Here is a 21,737-nt window from a genome sequence, read left to right as displayed (position 1 = left end):
ATCAACGTTCATTTCATCTCAAATCGACAGCACAGCAAAAATTGGACATCCAGAGTGCATCAAACATGATTTAGAGCTTGTTTATGGAAAAAAAGTTGTTCTGCATTTCAATGTTGCAACTTGCTGAAAACTGTCCACAGTGTTCATTTCATCTCAAATAGACAGCACAGCAAAAATTGGACATCCAGAGTGCATCAAACATTATTTAGAGCTTGTTTTTGAAAAAAATAAATAATAATTCTGTATGTCAATGTTGCAACTTGCTGAAAAATGTCCACAATGTTCATTTCATCTCAAATAGATAGCACAGCAAAAATTGGACATCCAGAGTGCATCAAACATGATTTAGAGCTTGTTTATGGAGAAAAAAAAAGGTTTTTCTGTATGTCAATGTTGCAACTTGCTGAAAACTGTCCACAATGTTCATTTCATCTAATATAGACAGCACCGTAAAAATTGGACATCCAGAGTGCATCAAAAATTATTTAGAACTTGTTTTTGGAAAAAATATTTTTCTGCATTTCAATGATGCAACTTGCTGAAAACTGTCCACAATATTCATTTCATATCAAAGACAGCACAGGTAAAATTGGACATCCAGAGTGCATCAAAAATTATTTAGAGCTTGTTATTGGAAGAAAATAAAAAAAGGTTTTTCTGTATTTTAATGTTGCAACTTGCTGAAAACTGCCCACAGTGTTCATTTCATCTCAAATCGACAGCACAGCAAAAATTGGACATCCAGAGTGCATCAAACATGATTTAGAGCTTGTTTATGGAAGAAAATTAAAAAAGGTTTTTCTGTATGTCAATGTTGCAACTTGCTGAAAACTGTCCACAATGTTCATTTAATCTCAAATAGACAGCACAGCAAAAATTGGACATCCAGAGTGCATCAAAAATGATTTAGAGCTTGTTTTTGGAAGAAAAAAAGGGTTTTCTGCATTTCAATGTTGCAACTTACGAAATCCTGAGTTTAAAGTCTTTATGTTAAGAATTGACTGATCTACACAGGGTTGAATGCAGTCATTTTCACATTTGCAGGTTATGTCCATCAAAATAACTTTTGGGTTAATTTAAATTTAACCACTTCCGGCTGCTCCAGGAAGCTTAGAATCGACACAGGTAGACTTCATCGTGGCCTGATGGATTGTCATCGAAGACAGGTTCATAAGGCAATATTAACCCACATAGGCTCTAAGTTGAATTTAGGGTAGCAGGCAATGTATTCCTAATGGGAGAGAAGTCATTGTAATCTGTGAGACCAAAAAACCCTGATTTACTGTTAAGGGTTAGTGCCACACGGTCAAGGTTAGGCTTGTACAAATCGGGAGGACCTCAGGAATGTACCTGAGGTCGAATTGTGCTTCTCACCCTAACGGTTCTCTCACTGTCACCCAAAAGCAAAGGACATTTAGGGCCAGGCTTCATTTTGGGCCTACTTTTTCTCATGGTCGCTGTGCTAAGACCGAGTGAGCTATGGTCAAGCGGGGCATCTCGTTGAACTCGGCACAGCCTAGAGATTATGGTAATGCCATTGCAGGCTCTGTGTGTCTTTAAGCACCGCACTTTGTCACTCCAACCTTGCTGTGTGTGTGTGTGTGTGTGTGTGTGTGTGTGTGTGTGTGTGTGTGTGTGTGTGTGTGTGTGTGTGTGTGTGTGTGTGTGAGGTTTTTCTTTGACATCTGTTGGGAAAAATGACTTATTTACAGTTCATGAGGGTTGTTAAATCACACATATGAAGTTTTAAAAAGATCGGACCTTTTTAACCCTTCGAAACAGCACCTATGACACCATTTTAAGGCACTTCCGGTTGGCACAGGAAGCTGAACGTGAACACATCCCCATTGGGGTAGGCTCTTACGAAATCCTGAGTTTAAAGTCTTTATGTTAAGAATTGACTGATCTACACAGGGTTGAATGCAGTCATTTTCACATTTGCAGGTTATGTCCATCAAAATAACTTTTGGGTTAATTTAAACCACTTCCGGCTGCTCCAGGAAGGAGAGAAGTCATTGTAATCTGTGAGACCAAAAAAACCTGATTTACTGTTAAGGGTTAGTGCCACACGGTCATGGTTAGGCTTGCACAGATCGGGAGGACCTCAGGAATGTACCTGAGGTCCAATTATGCTTCTCACCCTAACGATTCTCTCACTGTCACCCAAAAGCAAATGACATTTAGGGCCAGGCTTCATTTTGGGCCTACTTTTTCTCATGGTCACAGGCTCTGTGTGTCTTTAAGCACCGCTGTTACAGATACAAGTATCCTGTGTGTGTGTATGTTTTCTCTCCTTCTCCCCTCACAGGTGAAAATCATCACTCCCCAATCAGTCACCAATCCAAGCATCAATCAGAAGACACACCTCCTCCTGTTTCCTACCCTATCACAGTTCCTTTCCCTTGATTTAAAAACCCCATCAGTTGTTTGCTCTAGAGCTCAATCTCTCTGTAAACGCCATGTCTGTAGGTCTCTGTGTTTCACTCTCTCTTTGTGTATTAACTTCTCTTTTGTTGGAGCACCTTCATAGCACTTTGTCATCACCTGTGAGTATTGTTTTTGCTTATGGTGTTTGCTGGTGGGAAAAGGGGAAACCAAGACAAGTCGCCCATTGGGCATACACTACCCGTAGGTAGACTTTGTTAAATACACTAGTTAGAACTGGGCGGACCACCCATTGTATTTTTGGTTAGTTAGTTAGCTGTTGTTGAAATACCCCTGCTAGACTAGCCTAGTGGTGTTTTTGAATACTTATTGTTTCTTTCCTTGGGTCCAGCTCAGCCCCTTTTCCTGCTCCCTCCTTTACCGTGTGTTTATTAATAAACCCTGAGTTTGACGGTAGATTTCAGTTGTCGTGGTTATTACGTTCACTTTTACTTTGTCACAATTGTAATTTGCATGAGTTATGTTACGGTCTCATTACCATCCCCCGTAGACTGTAGGGCCAAAAGGGATTCGTAACAACCGCACTTTGTCACTCCATCCTTGCTGTGTGTGTGTGTGTGAGAGCTATAAAATACAGCGCGCCCACACGGAATCACGAAATACAGACATTAAACTGAAATTCAACAATATTCAAAAATGCTTTGAACTAAGGAGGAAATCAACTCAATCCCTTCAACTTGTTAGAAAATCCATTCATTTGCCCAAGTGAATCATAAGACATGAACAAAATGCATCAGTGATTCGTATTCCCAGGCAACTTTCAGAAACTGCACAGGACTGCCCAGTTTCCGTGCGCATGCGTAGGAATTATATCATGATTATTTGCATCAATCCAGTGGCCATTTGTTTTGCAAACTTCGCAATCACATGAGCTGCTACAGCAACACCGCTTAACCAAACAAAGGTTATCACGTAAGCGTCTGTCAGACTTATGATCTCAACTGGAGTACCCCCATTGTCTTGAATGCACTGAAGTCGTTAGTTGATTTGAACACGGCATCAGAGTGTAAACTATGGTACCTCAGGGTTGCCAGATCAGACCCCCTTTCCAGGGGTATTTAGCTTAGAAAAACTGTCTGCCCTGCCATTTATTGTTAAATCCCTCATCTTATTAATATTTCCTGCATCATCCTCTCCATAATACCTTCCCCCAAGGACTTCACCTCCCAAAATGGATTGAGCTATATCTTGCAACTCTGTTTAGCTTTCGTGCTACGGTTGTATTGGCTTTTTGATTAGTTAACTGTAAACTACTTGTCATGTGTACGCCGTAACAAGTACAAAGATTTGTCACATGCTGAAGTGGCCAAACTAAGTTAAGACCTCAGGAAACGGGCGCAGTGAACGGCATTCTGGGATTAGGGAGTTCTTACTTGACAAACATGGCTGCCATATTCTATAAACTAGATTTACATGTTCCAATGGTACGCTGCAGGGACCACTCAGTGATAACAAGCATGTGATCGTACGCGCCAGACTCTCCCATAAGTGTTAAATTGGGTGGAGATCTGGTGACAGACTGCACATGGCTCAAACCATTGTGACCACTCATGACCTATGGATGGGGGCATAGCCACGGTAGCCAAAGTAAATGGCCTGCCAAGCATGATAGGTTGCTAATTACTCAGGAACCACACCTGTGGCATAACACTTGTTTGGGCCCTAAAACAACAAGTTACCCATTAATGATGAGATTCCACCGGGATCGGGAGTCGCGGTCCTCGTTGAGGGTGGCCCAGCAGTGGTCAAGAACCAGCGCTACCTTGGGGTCAGAGGACCTGGTCAGCTCCACCTCAAAGTGCAGAGGCCGTCTCAGGTACCTCACCACTGGATAGTCCTCCTCCTGGTGGAACGTGTTATACGAGGCATCTGGAACACAGAACAAGACAACCGGGGGTCGTGTTCAGTGGGCACCATCTGAACTTGTCCATTAACAAAAGCTTGTTTAGAATATCCTGTTGTGGCCCGATGAACACAAGCCATTTATAGCCAACACTACCCCCCCCCCCCCAGAGGCTTCTGACAAATTCCCAAATCAGCTCCTCACCGTTACTACATAACCACACCTGTAGATCTCAGAAAGCAAGAGTAATATATCACAAGGCTTACATTTTTGGGAATGGTTTTGTAAAGGAGACCTTCCAAGATTCTTTTAGAGGCTAGGGGTCAAGTTGAAATTCTGAATTTGTGCACGCTTACCCTGAACGAGTCTCATTCTGAACATTAGTTGACCCGTCCCAGTCTCTGCAAAAAGCTTGTTGTCACGCGGCCTGGTCAGGACGGCCAATGTGCGAGTGATGTTGACCACATAGTAGCAGGAAACCTTTAACCTTAGAGTATGCAACTTCAATAGGGGAAATATGCAACATCAATAGGGGAAACTTCAAGCATTGGAGTGGACACACTGGTAGTAGAGGCACATTTTCCCTGTATACAAAGTATTGAGCAATTGGTGAAGGAAAAAAAACACCCTATAACAGCTAATACCTACAATTGTGATGCGTAATGCACTTACTGATATTCCTTCTCTGAAGACGTCGTGGCATTCAGCTTCACCTCAAGTTCATCTGGCAAGAAGATTTCGTTCTCATACAGCATGAATTGTTGATAAACTATGTAGTAGAGGGGAATTGCTTATTACAGCCTGCAGAAGCAAACAGTCCGTAAATACACAGTACCCATCACCTCAGGGTAATAGTCATTTTACCTTCCGGGTGGTGCCACAGGAGTTCACAGTGAAGTGGAAGTAGGCGAAGCGATCGTCGCTGTAGGTGGGACCACAGGCGGGGTCGCTCAGGGTCAGCTGCCCGGGGTTCAGACCTGGAACAGAATCCACCTTCACCGCCAGCGCAGTCATCGTTCCGTTAGAGAAACACTCTTGGAGGTGGGGGATCAAAAGACAGGTAGCCATCAGACCTGGGTTCTGTATTTGTTACACTTAATTGAGCTTGCCGAGCACAGTAGAACCAATGGAATAGCACCAAATGTGCAAACCATGCCCATCTGGTTCTCCAGATTGAATTGAAGAATACACCTGAAGTCGTAAAATGTCTAACTAGTAATTTGTTATGCTAACTATCTAGCAAGAGGTTGCATAGCAACATCATCAACATCCGGTTGACAGTTGAAGAGCTAGTACACGCGACTGAAAGCATACTGTTCGTTTACAGGTAAATAAACCTATTTCGTATGTTTTTGTGTTCCTTTTTTGGAACCCTATAAGCTTAAATGTTGCGGCATCCTACAGCACATCTTGCGTGGCTCCGCAAAATTCTATGGCACGTTATTTAAGTGTCAGCCAAGACGCAATTTACCACAATCTGCCGCCATCTACCACAAACGGTGGCTGCATAAGCTCAAAACTTTCAAAAGTAAGAACCACTTTACATCTGACAACGTTATCAGATGTAACATTTTACTGGTTGTCTCAGATAAAAAATCTACTACTTTGTTCTCCTGTACCTCTTCTCCCTGCCTGTTTGTTCTTCTAGATTCTCCCCTTCCATCTATGTCCCCATCTGGGGCAAATCCACCCTCGTCTCCTTTTCCGAACATTTTCCACCAAAAAATGTGTACAGTCTTGTAGGTAGACTCATCACTGATCCTTTCACCTTCATCCATCTCAGACCGTACTCTCATCTGGGCTACCTTCACAGCCTACCTCAGTACAGATGTGCAGATCCACCAACCAAACGCACCACTACATTCACTTCCGAAACCGAATGTTTTGATCGAACACATTTTTTAAATAATAATAATTCAATGTCCAAAGTCAGATTCCGCACTCATCTGGTACGTTGTGATTCAAACTGTAGTCCAAATGAGCGTGCTCTGGTATCAATGCTCATCGGGAGAAGTCCTTAACTTCAAAACTTTGTTTTCTACAGCAAAGCTGGCTTACCTTACGTATTCACTACTGCACTTGTTTATTGCAATTGAATGGTAAAAACACATCCAAGAAACACCCACATCAAACCACACCCCCAAGACAATTCTTGTTTGCCTTCAGTCATGGCCGCTAGCATTTCTTAATGAGCATTGATGAAAAACAACAGCTGTGCTCGAATACCCATACTAACATACTGTATACTACATATTTAATGAGTATATACTGCATACTATTATTAGTTCATTTTAGTATACTGTAAACGAACAGTATGCTTTCAATTGCGCGTACTAGCTTTTCACCTGTCTACCGGAAGTTGATGCTGTTGCTATGCAACCTCTTGCTAGCTATCAAGCATAACAAATTACTGGTTAGACATTATACGACTTCAGGTGTGTTCTTAAATTCAATCAGGAGTTCCAGAATGCGCTCATGAATTCAGAGCGTTGTCAGATTGTCTGTTTGTAAATTCAGAGCAGAGTAGACAGCAGGAGCGAATTTACGAAAGCACCCGAATGTCCATTGAGAACGCACAATGACTATACCATTTAGCTAAGCTCAGAATGACGGGAATAATCACGTCAAACATTGGGTAGTTAGTTAGCCTATAGTTATTATACTGTCAAGTTTTATCTATAAGTAGCCAACTAACGTTAGGTATCTAACTAACAACATACCGGTACATACTGCTGTACTGATACGCTATGTTGTTCGTAAGGCCAGTGTAGCTAACAAATTGTCAGCCAATATAAAGTGTAAGTTAACTTATTTAAAAAGTATTTACTTTATTACATTTCTCAACATTTTCTTAATAATTGTCATTAGATTAAGCAATGAATTTGTATCCGCTCTCGTTGTACTTCGACTGCATATTTTCCGCCATTTTCAACAAATGTGGAAATGTGAAGCCACACCCATTTCCTGAAGAATTGCATTATTGGCCCTAAAGTACGGAAATAGTGTCCTCTTCGTGTATTCCTCATTTTGGCGAATTTAGTACGACATCCTCGAACATTTGGCATACTAAATATGTCCATAGTGTTTTTTTATTTCTATTTTATTTCACCTTCATTTAACCAGTTAGGCTAGTTGAGAACAAGCTCATTTACAACTGCAACCTGGCCAAGATAAAGCAAAGCAGTTCGACACATACAACAACACAGAGTTACAGATGGAATAAACAAACATACAGTAAAAAAAAGTATATATACAGTGTGTGCAAATAAGGAAAGGATAAGGGAGGTAAGGCAATAAATAGGCCATGGTGGCGAAGTAATTACAATATAGCAATTAAACACTGGAATGGTAGATGTGCAGAAGATGAATGTGCAAGTAGAGATACTGGGGTGCAAGATAAATAAATAAATAAATAAATAAATAAATAAATAAATAAATAAATACAGCAAGGGGATGAGGTAGTTGGATGGGCTATTGACAGATGGGCTATGTACAGGTGCAGTGATCTGTGAGCTGCTCTGACAGCTGGTGCTTAAAGCTTAGTGAGGGAGATCTGAGTCTCCAGCTTCAGTGATTTTTGCAGTTTGTTCCAGTCATTGGCAGCAGAGAACTGGAAGTAAAGGCGGCCAAAGGAAAATTGGCTTTGGGGGTGACCAGTGAGATTCACCTGTTGGAGCGTGTGCTATGGGTGGGTGCTGCTATGGTGACCAGTGAGCTGAGATAAGGCGGGGCTTTACCTAGCAGAGACTTGTAGATGACCTGGAGCCAGTGGGTTTGGCGACGAGTATGAAGCGAGGGCCAGCCAACGAGAGCATATAGGTTGCAGTGGTGGGTAGTAAATGGGGCTTTTGAATTGGAGATGCTTAATGTGAGTCTGGAAGGATAGTTTACAGTCTAACCAGACACCTAGGTATTTGTAGTCCACATATTCTAAGACAGAACCGTCCAGAGTAGTGATGCTGGACGGGCGGACAGGTGCGGGCAGCGATCGGTTGAAGACCATGCATTTAGTTTTACTTGCATTTAAGAGCAGTTGGAGGCCACGGAAGGAGAGTTGTATGGGATTGAAGCTCATCTGGAGGTTAGTTAACACAGTGTCCAAAGAAGGGCCAGAGGTATACAGGTATACTATGATATATTTATACAGGTATACTCTGACCAATAAGCATACTAAATACTCAATTAATGTCACAAACAGTACAGTTAGTGCGAGTATTCGAACACAGCTAAGGCCAAATCAGGAAGTGCAGTCCCCTTTTAATCCTGAATGACAATTGTCTTGCCTCATAGAGATAGATAAATCTTCTTAGGGCTGAACGATATGACAACAGCCAATTCAAAAGAACAGAAATCTCATAATTAAAATTCCTCAGACATACAAGTATTTCACACCATTTTAAAGATACACTTCTTGTTAATCCCACCACAGTGCCCGATTTCAAATAGGCTTTACGGCGAAAGCACCACAAACGATTGTTAGGTCAGAGCCAAGTCACAGAAAAACAGTCATTTTTCCAGCCAAAGAGAGGAGTCACAAAAATCTGAAATAGAGATAAAATTAATCACTAACCTTTGATGATCTTCATCAGATGACACTCATAGGACTTAATGTTACACAATACATGTATGTTTTGTTCGATAAAGTTCATATTTATATCAAAAGAATCTCAGTATACGTTGGAACATTATGTTCAGTAGTTCCAAAAACATCCGGTGATTTTGCAGAGAGCCACATCAATTTACAGAAATACTCATAATAAATGTTGATGAAAATAAAATTGTTATGCACAGAATTAAAGATATATTTCTGCTTAATGCAACCGCTGTGTCAGATTTCAAAAGACCTTTACGGAAAAAGCAAACCATGCAATAATTTGAGTACGGCGCTCAGAGCCCAAACAAGCCAAAAAGATATCCGCCATATTGTGCAGTCAACAGAAGTCAGAAATAACATTATAAATATTCACTTACCTTTGATGATCTTCATCAGGATGCACTCCCAAGAATCCCAGTTCCGCAATAAATGTTTGTTTTTTGTTCAATAATGTCCATCATTTATGTCCAAATAGCTACTTTTGTTAGCGAGTTTTGTAAACAAATCCAATCTCACGAAGCGTGTTCATTAGGAGCAGACGAAATGTCAAAAAGTTCCGTTACAGTCCGTAGAAACATGTCAAACGATGTATAGAATCAATCTTTAGGATGTTGTTAAAATAAATCTTCAATAATGTTCCAACCGGAGAATTCCTTTGTCTGTAGAATTGCGATGGAACAGAGCTCGCTCTCATGTGAACGAGCGTCACAAGCTCAAGGCATTCTGCCAGACCTCTGACTCATTCCCCTCTCATTCACCCTCACCTCACAGTAAAAGCATCAAACAAGGTTCTAAAGACTGTTGACATCTAGGAAGTGCAACATGACCAAATTAGTTGAAAAACGACCAACCTCAGATTTCCCACTTCCTGGATGGATTTTTTCTCAGGTTTTTGCCTGCCATAAGTGTTCTGTTACACTCACAGACATCATTCAAACGGTTTTAGAAACTTCGGAGTGTTTTCTATCCAAATATACTAATAATATGCATATCTTAGCTTCTGGGACTGAGTAGCAGGCAGTTTACTTTGGGCACCTCTGGACAAGAAGATAATAAGAAGCCATAAGAAGCTATAAGAAGATAAGACTCATCTATGTATCTGTGCCAATATAGTGTCTGTGACAGCATGGGCAGCGCCATTGAGGCTATCTTCATATTAAAGTAGTAACATTTCTTCTTCACAATTGTCTGAGCCCTTCTGATGACCCAATTGGACATGACTTCAACAGGGTCACCAGTAGGGCTCAGCCAATGAAGTTGGTAGTCCCACCCAGTTGACTACATTCAAATTGTGAAATTGCATGCAAATGCAGCATTTTGGCCATTAGAGGCCAATATCTTTCTGTCTGGGCTACAAATGTAGACGGTTGGGTAATTATTATTTTCACCTGTGAAAGGCTGTTGTGCTGCTAATGAGGGAGTTCTATTAACCTGAGCCGAGGTGCACCGGTCCATGGCCCCTGACATGAATGGATAAAAGCGGAGAGGGCGGAGCACCCTTCTAAAATTGAACAGTAGACTTACATTTAGGTTTTTGTCCTAACACTACACAGCTGATTCAGATTAACAAAGCTGGATGATTATTTGAATCAGCTTTGTAGGGCTAGGGGAATAAAAAGAAAATGTGCAGCCCTTTGGGGTTCAGGTGACTGAGTGTGGGAAGCCTTTGTCATAGGGTAAAAGTTGCATACCCCTGGGCTGTAGGCTGCACACTTTGGGTCAAATATCAGGTTCGGCAGCTGTGTATTTTATCAGAACAAATCTGTTCTACAATGATTATTTTCCTTAGCTCAGGGTAATTAGTAGCAGGCCTAGGAGAGTCTTATGCGAGGCAAACATTTGAGTTGTGTTCTTCCTCCTTTTAATCAATCAGAATAATTTGTCATGCCTTACAGGTTGTTTTGCCTATTGATGGCAGCAGTGGGCATACAAGCACAACAGACACCTTCTATAAGTATGCATTTTGCACTTTGCAAATATAAGCACTAAGCGTTTGACTATTTTTTTAACTAACCTTTCCTATTCCAGATGACCTCAACGCTGAATGCCTTGGTAATGTTATTCGTTTGAGTGTCGCTCCTCTTTTTGAAGAGGTTGATGCTGTCTTCAATGAGTTTGCATCTTATGATTCTCTTTCTCTCCTTTCATAATTCATTGCTTGTCAACTATTGTGTTCACACCATCTCCATCCCTTCCAGATGACACACAAATCATAAACCTGACGCCTGGCCTTGCTACTCAGTGTGGATTCAGCTTTAAATTTGACCCCATGGGGAATGCCATGTTTTTTGCTTCGCTTCAAAACTGCTTTTCCCAAAACATGGTAACCCTAAGAACTGTAGTGTTGGCTTGTACTTCAAATGGACAGTTTGCCTTTCAGTGTCACTGCATTCGCAACTCATACTGTAGCAAGGTCATTTTATTTACCTTTGACATGGAGTCATGCTGAGACCAGGCTCTTTTACAGATGAGCCCTGTATATGCAAATATTGACTTGTATCTTTGTATCACTAGATGGAAAAATGAAATAATTGAAAACACATTCTTCAGTAAAAAGGTCCTCAATAAGCCTGAGTTGCCGTAGAGGTGCTAATACATACAATTTAGCGCATGGAGGTTATTAGAAGTATGGTGCCAGAAACATCGAAACAGTTACTTAACTCTGTGGATATCAAAAGGATCTCCATTGTTAGCCACCCCTGGGTCTGGTATCTCTTACCTCTAAGTTAACGATGACGTAAGGTACAGCAGAAGTTCATGGAGGGCTTTCAGAGGGCCAGCCAACTTTCTGATACAGACTGCAGTGATGTGAACTATTGAGCTCTTCTCCTGTAGTGTGGCTTCAATACAGTGGCAGCTGCATTCATATAGCCAATTTTGCCACAGTCTAACTTGCATGAATGTCACCTGAATTTTGTGTTTTGCTATATAATGAAGGCTTTTTTCCCTTCCCCCTTCATTTTAGGATGATAAGATGTTCAGCTTGGTCATGCAGTTCAGGCTGCCAGGAAACTACATGACAGAAGACCCTGTGTATAGAGTGGGAAAAACCTGTAGCTACACCCCCTGGACCTCCCTAGAGATTCTGTGCGACCACAACTACATGGAGGCAAGTGAGCAGAGCATGCCCCAATGGACATGTTTACAGTCGCGCTTGTCGTACTGCCTGTATAAATGATCTGTCTAGAGCTACAACTGTCCAGTTTTTCATTTCTTCTGCGACACAACGTAGAGGTCTTGACTCTCTATCTCAATTCCACTCGCCTCTTCAAAATGCACATAGGAGAACTTTAGAGGTGAGGAATCTTGGCCTATTCTCAATGCACTTAAGGAGGCGAGTGGACAGATTGAGAACTGGCCCTTGATTTCCTATTGTATGGGAGGGAGAAAATGCATAGGGAATAATGGCCTTTCTTCTCTAGGTGTCTGTCAGAAGGACTCTTCCAGACATCCAAACCGTCCCCGAACAGCCCACTGGGGGCCCGAACGCAAGGAGTGGCAACTTCCGGAGAGGAGCTGAGGTAGCCATATTTCAGTTTCTGTAATTTCACTACAAAATGACAGGATGGCGCTAAACAAAATGTGCGTTGACAATTTTGTTTAATTCATGTTTCCATTTCCTGAGACAGGCTGTTGCTTCAGGATACAAAATGACAGCAGTCGTCTTTAGTCCTAGCAAGAATGTCATGAATGTGGATGAGGTCCAAAGAAAGGGCTATGCAATAGCCAACACTCCCACACGGCTGGTGTTAAGAAGCCTTCATAATGCAGAGGAGACATACCTCCAGAATGTAAGCTGACCTCTATGAACTTGGTCATGTTCAGTGGAGCAAGCATTTGGAAACGGTGGCCCTACCTGAACTCTGCAACATATTGTTAATACGGTGTGCCCTACTGAACACGGCCCTGGTGTGGTTGCCCCCTGAACAGGTAGCTGGGGTTTCGATGCGGGTGCTCTCAACCTCAACCTTCTTTGAGCAGAAGTGGCTGGTTACTCGAGTAGATGCCACGGCTGTTTGTCCAACACCAGGTTGAGTGTGAAATAATTTAAGATCCTATAAGCCCAGTTCTTAATTGGCTCCAGACAAGACTTTCATGTGTTCAGACCCGGTGGTCTTTAAGGAGGTGTGTTCCTGTTAAATGCAAAGCCACATGGAGTGATTTTTACATGCCCTAATAATAAGTGGGCCACCAACAAAATATAAATAATGGCACAAATGTACTTTGTATCCCTCATTTACTCAAGTGTTTCCATTATTTTGGCAGTTGTATGCATTTGATTTAGAGGAATGAGGGCAACATTACTTGAAGTATGTAGTTTGTTTGAATAGTCCCCATATGTACTTAGTTGTCACTTGATGTTGAATAGAGTTCTGTTACAACAATACTGACTAATTGACCAATGCTTTTAACTTCACTACAGAGAAGGGCGGAACAAGGTGTCACAACCTTCACTCTTCAGCTGATCTACGGCCTGGTCATCTTTCCAGAGTACGCTCCTTTCTCTCACTCTGCTGTTGTGGACGCTGTACTGCTGGACATTGGTATGTCTCTGGACTACGCCAAACTACTGTTGAATGGTTTCCTCTCGTTAATGATTGCCCTGAAAGAAAATTGGCAGTGAAAGCCCAACTAGCCATACTGTAGGGTTTTCCTATGCGGTCTCTCTACAAAGAAAATGTTAAGCTTTAGAGTATTTGGACCCAGTTGTCCTGTTCCTAATTTGCCAGGATCGTGTTTATTCAGTCCCACCGTAGCAAAACATTTTGCAATCCAAACAATGGTTTCTTCTTGGACAAGTTCAAGTAGTACCTTCCTGTTTTTTGTGCTTAATTAATGAACACAACCCTGTTTGTCCTTGTAGTGCTACCCTCAGTCACTGGCAACTGTGATCAGGAGAACTTCCACATCACTGTGGACTACAGGAACCAAGAGCCCTTTTTTGTGGTCTTGGTTGGCGAGCGGCTGCTTAACCATGAGTTTGCTCAACAGTATTTAACAGAGGGCGACACAGACTTCACCATCACGTTGCCCTTCTCTTCGCCGGACGCAGTGTTTGAGGTACGACGCTCTCCCAAAACATGTTAACCTAAATTGCTGCAGCTAGCCTCGCTTTCCTTACCCTGTATACATGCATACAATATTGGACTAATGAACTCTCACATTGGTTCCCAGTCGGTTCACTCGTCCTCTGTCAGGAGCAGACTGGATGTGGCTCTGTTGAATCCTTACAACAACATGACCATCAAATACTTTTCCCTGGCTTGCAGCTTCCTCAAAACGCTGATTGGTTGGTTCTCAAACAATTACTTCCGATAAATAGTTGTTTAACATGGTTACCAAACCTGGGTTCCTTGCAAATACCGTGAATCTAATAGTAGTGCCAGATGGGCATGGTTTGCACATTTGGTGCTATTCCATTGGTTATACTGTGCTCGGCAAGCTCAATAAGTGTAAAATACAGAACCCAGGTCTGATGGCTACCTGTCTTTTGCTCCCCCACCTCCAAGAGTGTTTCTCTAACGGAACGATGACTGTGCTGGCGGTGAAGGTGGATTCCGTTCCAGGTCTGAACCCCGGTCAGCTGACCCTGAGCGACCCCCGCCTGTGGTCCCACCTACAGCGACGATCGCTTCGCCTACTTCCACTTCACTGTGAAATCCTGTGGCACCACCAGGAAGGTAAAATTACTATTACCCTGAGGTGATGGGTACTGTGTATTTACGGACTGTTTGCTTCTGCAGGCTGTAATAAGCAATTCCCCTCTACTACATAGTTTATCAACAATTCATGCTGTATGAGAACGAAATCTCCTTGCCAGATGAACTTGAGGTGAAGCTGAATGCCACGACGTCTTCAGAGGAGGAATATCAGTAAGTGCATTACGCATCACAATTGTAGCTATTAGCTTTCAGTGTTTTTTTCACCAATTGCTCAATACTTTGTATACAGGGAAAATGTGCCTCTACTACCAGTGTCCACTCCACTGCTTGAAGTTTCCCCTATTGAAGTTGCTTACATCCCTCTTTTTAGGTTAAAGGTTTCCTGCTACTATGTGGCCAACATCACTCGCACATTGGCCTTCCTGACCAGGCCGCGTGACAACGAGCCTTTTGCAGAGACTGGGATGGGTCGACTAATGGTCAGAATAAGACTCGCTCAGGGTAAGCGTGCACAAATTCAGAATTTCAACTTGACCCCTAGCCTCTAAAATAATCTTGGAAGGTCTCCTTTACAAAACCATTCCCAAAAAGCTAAGCCTTATGATATATTACTCTTGCTTTCTGAGATCTACAGGTTTGGCTATGGAGTAACGGTGAGGAGCTGATTTGGGAATTTGTCAGAAGCCTCTGGTGGGGGGTGGATAGTGTTGGCTATAAATGGCTTGTGTTCATTGGGGCACAACAGGATATGTATGATAAACGAGCATTTCTTAATGGACAAGTTCAGATGGTGCCCACTGAACACGACCCCCAGTTGTCTTGTTCTGTGTTCCAGACATCTCGTATAACACGTTCCACCAGGAGGAGGACTATCCAGTGGTGAGGTACCTGAGACAGCCTCTGCACTTTGAGGTGGAGCTGACTACGTCCTCTGATCCCAAGGTAGCGCTGGTGCTTGACCACTGCTGGGCCACCCTCAACGTGACTCCCGAACCCGGTGGAATCTCATCATTAATGGGTAACATGTTGTTTTTGGGCCTAAACAAGTGTTATTCCACAGGTGTGGTTTCTGAGTAATTAGCAACCTACCATGCTTGGCAGGCCATTTACTTTGGCTACCGTGGCTATGCCCCCATCCATAGGTCGAGTGGTCACAATGCTTAAAAACAATGTGAGCCATGTGTGGTCTGTTACCAGATCTCCACCCAATTTAACACTTATTGGAGATTCTGGCGCGTATGATCACATGCTTGTTATCACTGAGTGGTCCCTGCAGCGTATCATTGGACCGGAACGTATGCTGCATCAAACGACTCTAAACCGCGTTGTCTGAAAAGCATCTAAACAATGTTTTGTACTGATGAGTAGTGAAGACCTTTATTTCTCAACTTTATTACAGCTTTGCTTGTAAAATATATGAATGTTAACATTATCTAGTCTAAATAACAGGTTGACTTGTTTTACAGTATGATGCGGTACAAGGGAGCCATGTTTGTCAAGCAAGAACTCCTAGAATGCTGTTCACTGCGCCCGTTGCCTGAGATCTTAACTTAGTTTGTCCACTTCAGCATGTGACTAATCTTTGTACTTGTTACAGTGTACACATGACAAGTAGTTTACAGGTAACTATACAAAAAGTATTTGGGGAGGTGACTACAATTGACAACCGTAGCACGAAAGCTAAACAAAGTTGCAAGATATAGCACAATCCATTATTGGGGGTAGCTATTGTGAACAGGATGATGCAGGAAATATTACTAAGATCTGGGAATTTATAAACAATGAATGGCGGGGAAGACAGTTTTTCTAAGCTATATACTCCTGGAAAGGGGGGTCTGATCTGGCAACCCTGAGGTACCATAGTTTACACTCTGATGCCGTGTTTAAATCAACTAACGACTTCAGTGCATTCAAGACAATGGGGGTACTCCAGTTGAGATCATAAGTCTGACAGACGCTTACGTGATAACCCGACTGCATTGTCTGGTGTTAGCTCATATTCAGTACCACCTTCAAGTGTTTTACACACGTGTCCATTACAATCTAGGAAAGAATCAGAAAGCATGAATTAAACGCTAAGTACATTATACTTACAGTATTATACTTACAGCTACAGTAGAAACGACAACACGTTATGCAGAAAATAAGGCACTTTGGTAGGAATGCACGCATGTTCAGTTATTTGTAAGGAAGGCAATAAATGTGCAAGGACTGTATACTTGATCTGGGGAAGTGCTTGGGCTTTCTTTTGAAGGAAAGTTTGTCCGGCTCATTAAATTCTCAAATCGAAATGGTCTGCAACAGTGAAATGGGCTACTTTTGTGAATGAATGAGACAAAATTAGAAGTTGAAATGGCCTATAGAAAATTAGCAGATAGTGTGCCTTGGTCTGAGGTCAGCGCGGGTTAAATGTCCACATGTTGGAACGGTGAGTGCATTCTGACATCACTCGCATAAAATCAACTCCCACTGGGGCGACTGAAGATATTTGGAACTCGTGTGTGAAAAGGTTAATGTTGGCATTACCTACACCTTTTTACTCAATGTTATCCTTTTGGTTTGCTACAGTTCAGTGTTGTGCCAAGCTGATGGTCAGTCGAATGGAAATCAAGAGCGGCTGGCAAGCTTAGCTTGCCTTTCCGATTGGTTTCAAACAACTGCTCTTAACACTGACTGAATAGTTGTTGGTTTTGGGTTGAATTCAGGCACAAGTGACCTCGCGTTTAAAACAGTTATTGCACTAAACAAAGAATGGTTCACACGCCTGTGCAGCAAGGAGCAGCAAGGATCCCCAGAAGTTGATGCCGCTTTCAATGGAATTTCCTGTCCTAGAGGAATGCGCTAATTGGGAGTTGCTAAACATCTTGCTAACCTTAACTAATGCTCATATTTTTTTTAAAAAGACTACATTTTTAATTTGGGTGAGCAGTTTGCCACAGATGGACACGCTGGCCTAATTTGTATCTCCAAGAATTTAAATTGGGTTACTGGTACAAATCCCTTTTGGCCCGACAGTCTAGGGGGGGATGGTAATGCGACCCATAACATAACTCATGCAATTTATAATAGTGACAAAGTAAAAGTGTGAACGAAATAACCACGACAACTGAAATCTACCGTCAAATTCAGGGTTTATTAATAAACACACGGTAATGGGGGGAGCAGGGAAAGGGGCTGAGCTGGACCCAAGGAAAGAAACTAAGTATTCAAAAACACCCCTATGCTAGACTAGCCTACTTTAACAGCTAACTAACCAAAAATACAGTGGGTGGTCCGCCCAGTTCTAGTGTAAAAGTTTACCTACGGGTAGTGTATACCCATGGGCGACTTGTCTTGGTTCCCCCTTTTCCCCCCAGCAAACAAACACCATAACCAAAAACAATACTCACAGGTGATGACAAAGTGCTATGGAGGTGCTCAAACAAAAGAGCGGTCAATACACAAAGAGTGAAACAGAGACCCACAGACATGGCATTTACAGAGATTGAGCTCCACAGCAAACAACTGACAGAGTTTTTAAACAAAGGGAAAGGAACGGTGATTGGGTAGGAAACAGGAGGAGGTGTGTGATTGTTGACTGATTTTCACCTGTGAGAGGAGAAGGCGAGAAACACACACACAGGATACTTGTATCTGTAACAGTTACTATTGAAAGACGACTTATTTTTCCTACATTGTAATGGGCTACAATGACTGACCATGATTATGCATGCTGCAAATGACACTTTATTTTGCGGTTGCCTTTTCAGTGTCTGGATACATGTTACACCAAGCAGTGTAGTGAAGTAACTTTATTGGTCAAGACCATTCATTTGCTATTAAATCACGGAATTTTACAATTTTTATGAAATGGTATCAAACCTAAACTTGGCCATGTGGACACGTAACTTTGCAGCTGTTTATTAAATCAATGTCACAGCAGTTTAAAAAAAACAGTCTGAAAAATGTTTTGTATATAATAGGAAAAGACACAACATTCACATGGCTGTGCACGAAATGAGCAGTTCAAATTTGTCACTTCAGCTGCAACTATATCGTTGTGCAAAATCCTGACCATCGTCCGTCAGCTCAAGTGGATTTGTACTGGTGTGGGCGTTTGTCTCTTAATGTAACGTCTTCAGATTTCACAAATTCCTTTTTGCTAATATCTGGCAGTTAAACAGTAAAGGATAAACCTCCCAAAGATGCAAATTCAAAAAAGTAGGCCTAAACTGTCAATGCGTAGGTTACTTTGTACAGTAGAGCTGCGCCCTTCACAGAAGTCCTCCACGTGTGAATCCGATGCCGTGGGTGTAGAATTTATTTTGTGTGACCAATTTTTCCAACAGCGGAAGAATTGCTATGGCGCATTGCATGAAATTCTTTAAAATTAAGTACTTATTTTGAAAAATATGATTGCCTTGTTGATACCGACTGTCTATTCGGCAACTATGGTTAAACCACGGTCAATTGATCAATATTCAGGTCGCCTGTCTGGATCATTTAGAATTTTAAGAACCATTTAGAGGGACATATTACCTCATGTCAATGGAATTGAATATACATGTTTGACATGCGTCATTTAACAAGCCATTGCAGTAGACCAAAATAAATATTGTTGACGGAAAGCCCAATTTCTGTTCTATAAAATATAAATGTACTAAATCAGATTCATCCAGGTCTGATGGGTCAAAAGATCAGTACTTTGTAAAACTTTATTAAAAATCTTTTATGAAAACACAATATTTACAACATTCAGTCAATATAAACAAGGATTAGCAATTCACCCTTTTACAAAATCAGAAAAATAAAAGAAAACAATCCACTAATACCAATTAATAATTAAATACAAGTTTTCCATTTGACAGAATTTCAATAAAAGTACTCCCCCACACAGTTTTTCAAAATTTCCTCCACCTTATCTATATTATCTCTATCTTTCTCTAAAATACTCCTAAAAAAAACTTCACACTCTCAATTTTCCCTTCACAATGACCTAAATTCCTTCTTAATCTTATTGCTTATCTAGCATGATTTAGTACAAAATTCACCGAATTAAAATTTTAAACTTTACTTTTCCCATTTAAACCAAAAAGAAACAACCTCCACTCAAGTAAAAATCTCTTCTCCCCAATGTTTTACTGAAAGCCCTTTTAAAAACTTGTGTATCTTTTAACCTACTACATTCAACAAAAAAAGTGCATAACATTTTCCACCCCCGTACCACAAATATCACATTCTCTTTTAATATCCCTATATTATTTGATACAAAACCACTTTTGTAAAAATCCTATTATGTTTCAATTTAACAAGCGCAGACAGGCAGATCTTGGGTCACTGGTAGGAATGCCAACTATCACCTCTTGGGCGCAGGACAAGGTGGCTGAATGGTTTAGGCGATGGACTGCAAATCTATTTTGATATGCACTTGTTGGTTCAACGTCGCACGACCTTTATTATTTTAGATAACCTGCAGAATGAGGGAGCAATTCTGACTTCCCACGAACAAGGATAATTATTCAAATGTAATACACTTGAAATGACATCCAGCCCCTAGGGATGTATCACGCAGTCTACGTGATACATCCCTATTTGACATCATACAGACTTTGCTTAGAAACAACAGACATCAAAGTTGTGAACCTGTCCGAATGAGGAAAGCTAATGATATTTAACAAGTACGAAGACTTTTTCCCTCAATCTTGCGATGCAGAATCATACACAATATTTATCAGGCCTTGGAGTCTTAGATTATTAAAGTTGAATAACAATGTCCAAGCAACAAGACCAATGCCTTAGTTTGGGAAATTGCAAACATGTTCAAATTAGCTGAGCTAATGAAATTAAACAACCAAGAAGGGACTCAAACCCTCAATCTTCTGATTTGAAGACAGACGCCTTATCCATTAGGCCACGCAGTCTATGTGATACATCCCTATTTGACATCATACAGACTTTGCTATGCAACAATAGACATCAAAATTGTGAACCTGTCCGAATGAGGAAAGCTAGTGATTTTTAACAAGTGCAAAGATACTCTTTCCTTCAATCTTGCGATGCAGATTCAGGCACAATAATTCTCAGGCCTTGCAGTCTTAGATTATTAAAGTTGAATAACAATGTCAAAGCAACAAGAACAATGCCTTATTTAGGGAAATTGCAAACATGTACAAATTAGCTGAGCTAATGAAATTAAACGACCCTATTTGACATCATATAGACTTTGCTATGCAACAGTAGACATCAAATTTGTGAACCTGTCCGAATGAGAAAAGCTAGTGATAGGTTAGGCTTGCACAGATCAGGAGGACCTGGGGAATGTTTCAGAGGTCGAATTGTGCTTCTAACCCTAACTGTTCTCCAGTTATCACCCAAAAGCATTGCAATTTAGGGCCAGGCTTCATTACGGGCCTACTTTTTTCATAGTCGCTAAGCTCAGACCGAGCAAGCTACGGTCTAGCGGGGCATTCAAGGAAACTGCCCCACAGCTTTGTTTGTGGGCCTCAAAGGTGTGTGCTACGCTGCTCCTTTGAAAGTAAGTAATGGCTTCCTTTTTCATCTGACATTTTGACATCAGTGTTACATGAAAGTTGCTTGTCATTGATACATGACAGTAGGTTGTCGTAAAACAAGGCTGCATGATGTGTGAACTGGAGCTTTCTTGGATTCACAAAAACACAGTTTTTTGGGGGGGAGAATGGGGGGATCGATCCCACTACCTCTCGCATGCAAAGCAAGCACTACCATTTGAGCTAACTCCCCAGCCGTTTGGAATTTCCACAAGGAGCAACCAAAAGTGTCCAGTCTTGTCAGGCTATGCTGTTGGTGGACTTGTTAGTTTACGCACCAGCATTTGCAGAGGCTCGATGCATCTCAACAATTGTGCTGCTTAGCCAGCGTCGGTTAGCTCAGTTGCTTAGATATTGGTGCTAATAACACCAAGGTCGTGCGTTCGAATGCTGTACTGGCCATGAGGTACATTTTGAGTGTCAAAATTCACATGCGTGTGTTTTGTCAAGGGTGCCACAGAATTAAGTTATATAGCTTGCCGAAATAACTCAGTTAATGCAGAAATAAACACTTTTCCATAAACAAGCTCTAAATCATGTTTGATGCACTCTGGATGTAAAAAAAAAATGTTCTGTTTATTCGAGACGATATAAACACTGTGGACAATTTTCAGCAAGTTGCAACATACAGAAATAGGCACTTT

General features: G+C 41.5%; 1 protein-coding gene and 1 pseudogene across 2 annotated transcripts; one reads left to right on the top strand and one right to left on the bottom strand.

The window, feature by feature from the left end:
* Positions 1-4,107: 4,107 nt before the first annotated feature.
* Positions 4,108-5,302, bottom strand: LOC110490726 (zona pellucida sperm-binding protein 4-like). Its single transcript, XM_021564185.3, has 3 exons — positions 5,153-5,302; positions 4,645-4,789; positions 4,108-4,314 (listed from the first exon to the last, which is right to left on the bottom strand). The coding sequence occupies exons 1-3, from the start codon at positions 5,300-5,302 to the stop codon at positions 4,121-4,123; spliced, it is 489 nt and encodes a 162-aa protein (XP_021419860.2). The 3' UTR covers positions 4,108-4,120.
* A 6,208-nt stretch (positions 5,303-11,510) lies between these two features.
* LOC118938918 (uncharacterized) lies at positions 11,511-14,584 on the top strand (annotated as a pseudogene). The gene is made up of 8 exons (XR_016486419.1): positions 11,511-11,585; positions 11,848-11,991; positions 12,512-12,673; positions 12,813-12,914; positions 13,291-13,462; positions 13,747-13,943; positions 14,058-14,172; positions 14,393-14,584. The product of XR_016486419.1 is annotated as an uncharacterized LOC118938918 (transcript).
* Positions 14,585-21,737: the final 7,153 nt, after the last annotated feature.

The sequence above is a fragment of the Oncorhynchus mykiss genome, chromosome 15 (assembly GCF_057628025.1).
Source record: "Oncorhynchus mykiss isolate SJ-2025 chromosome 15, ASM5762802v1, whole genome shotgun sequence".
NCBI lineage: Eukaryota > Metazoa > Chordata > Actinopteri > Salmoniformes > Salmonidae > Oncorhynchus > Oncorhynchus mykiss.
The sequence above is the reverse complement of the archived record's forward strand: the minus strand, read 5'-3'. Positions and strand labels throughout refer to the sequence as shown.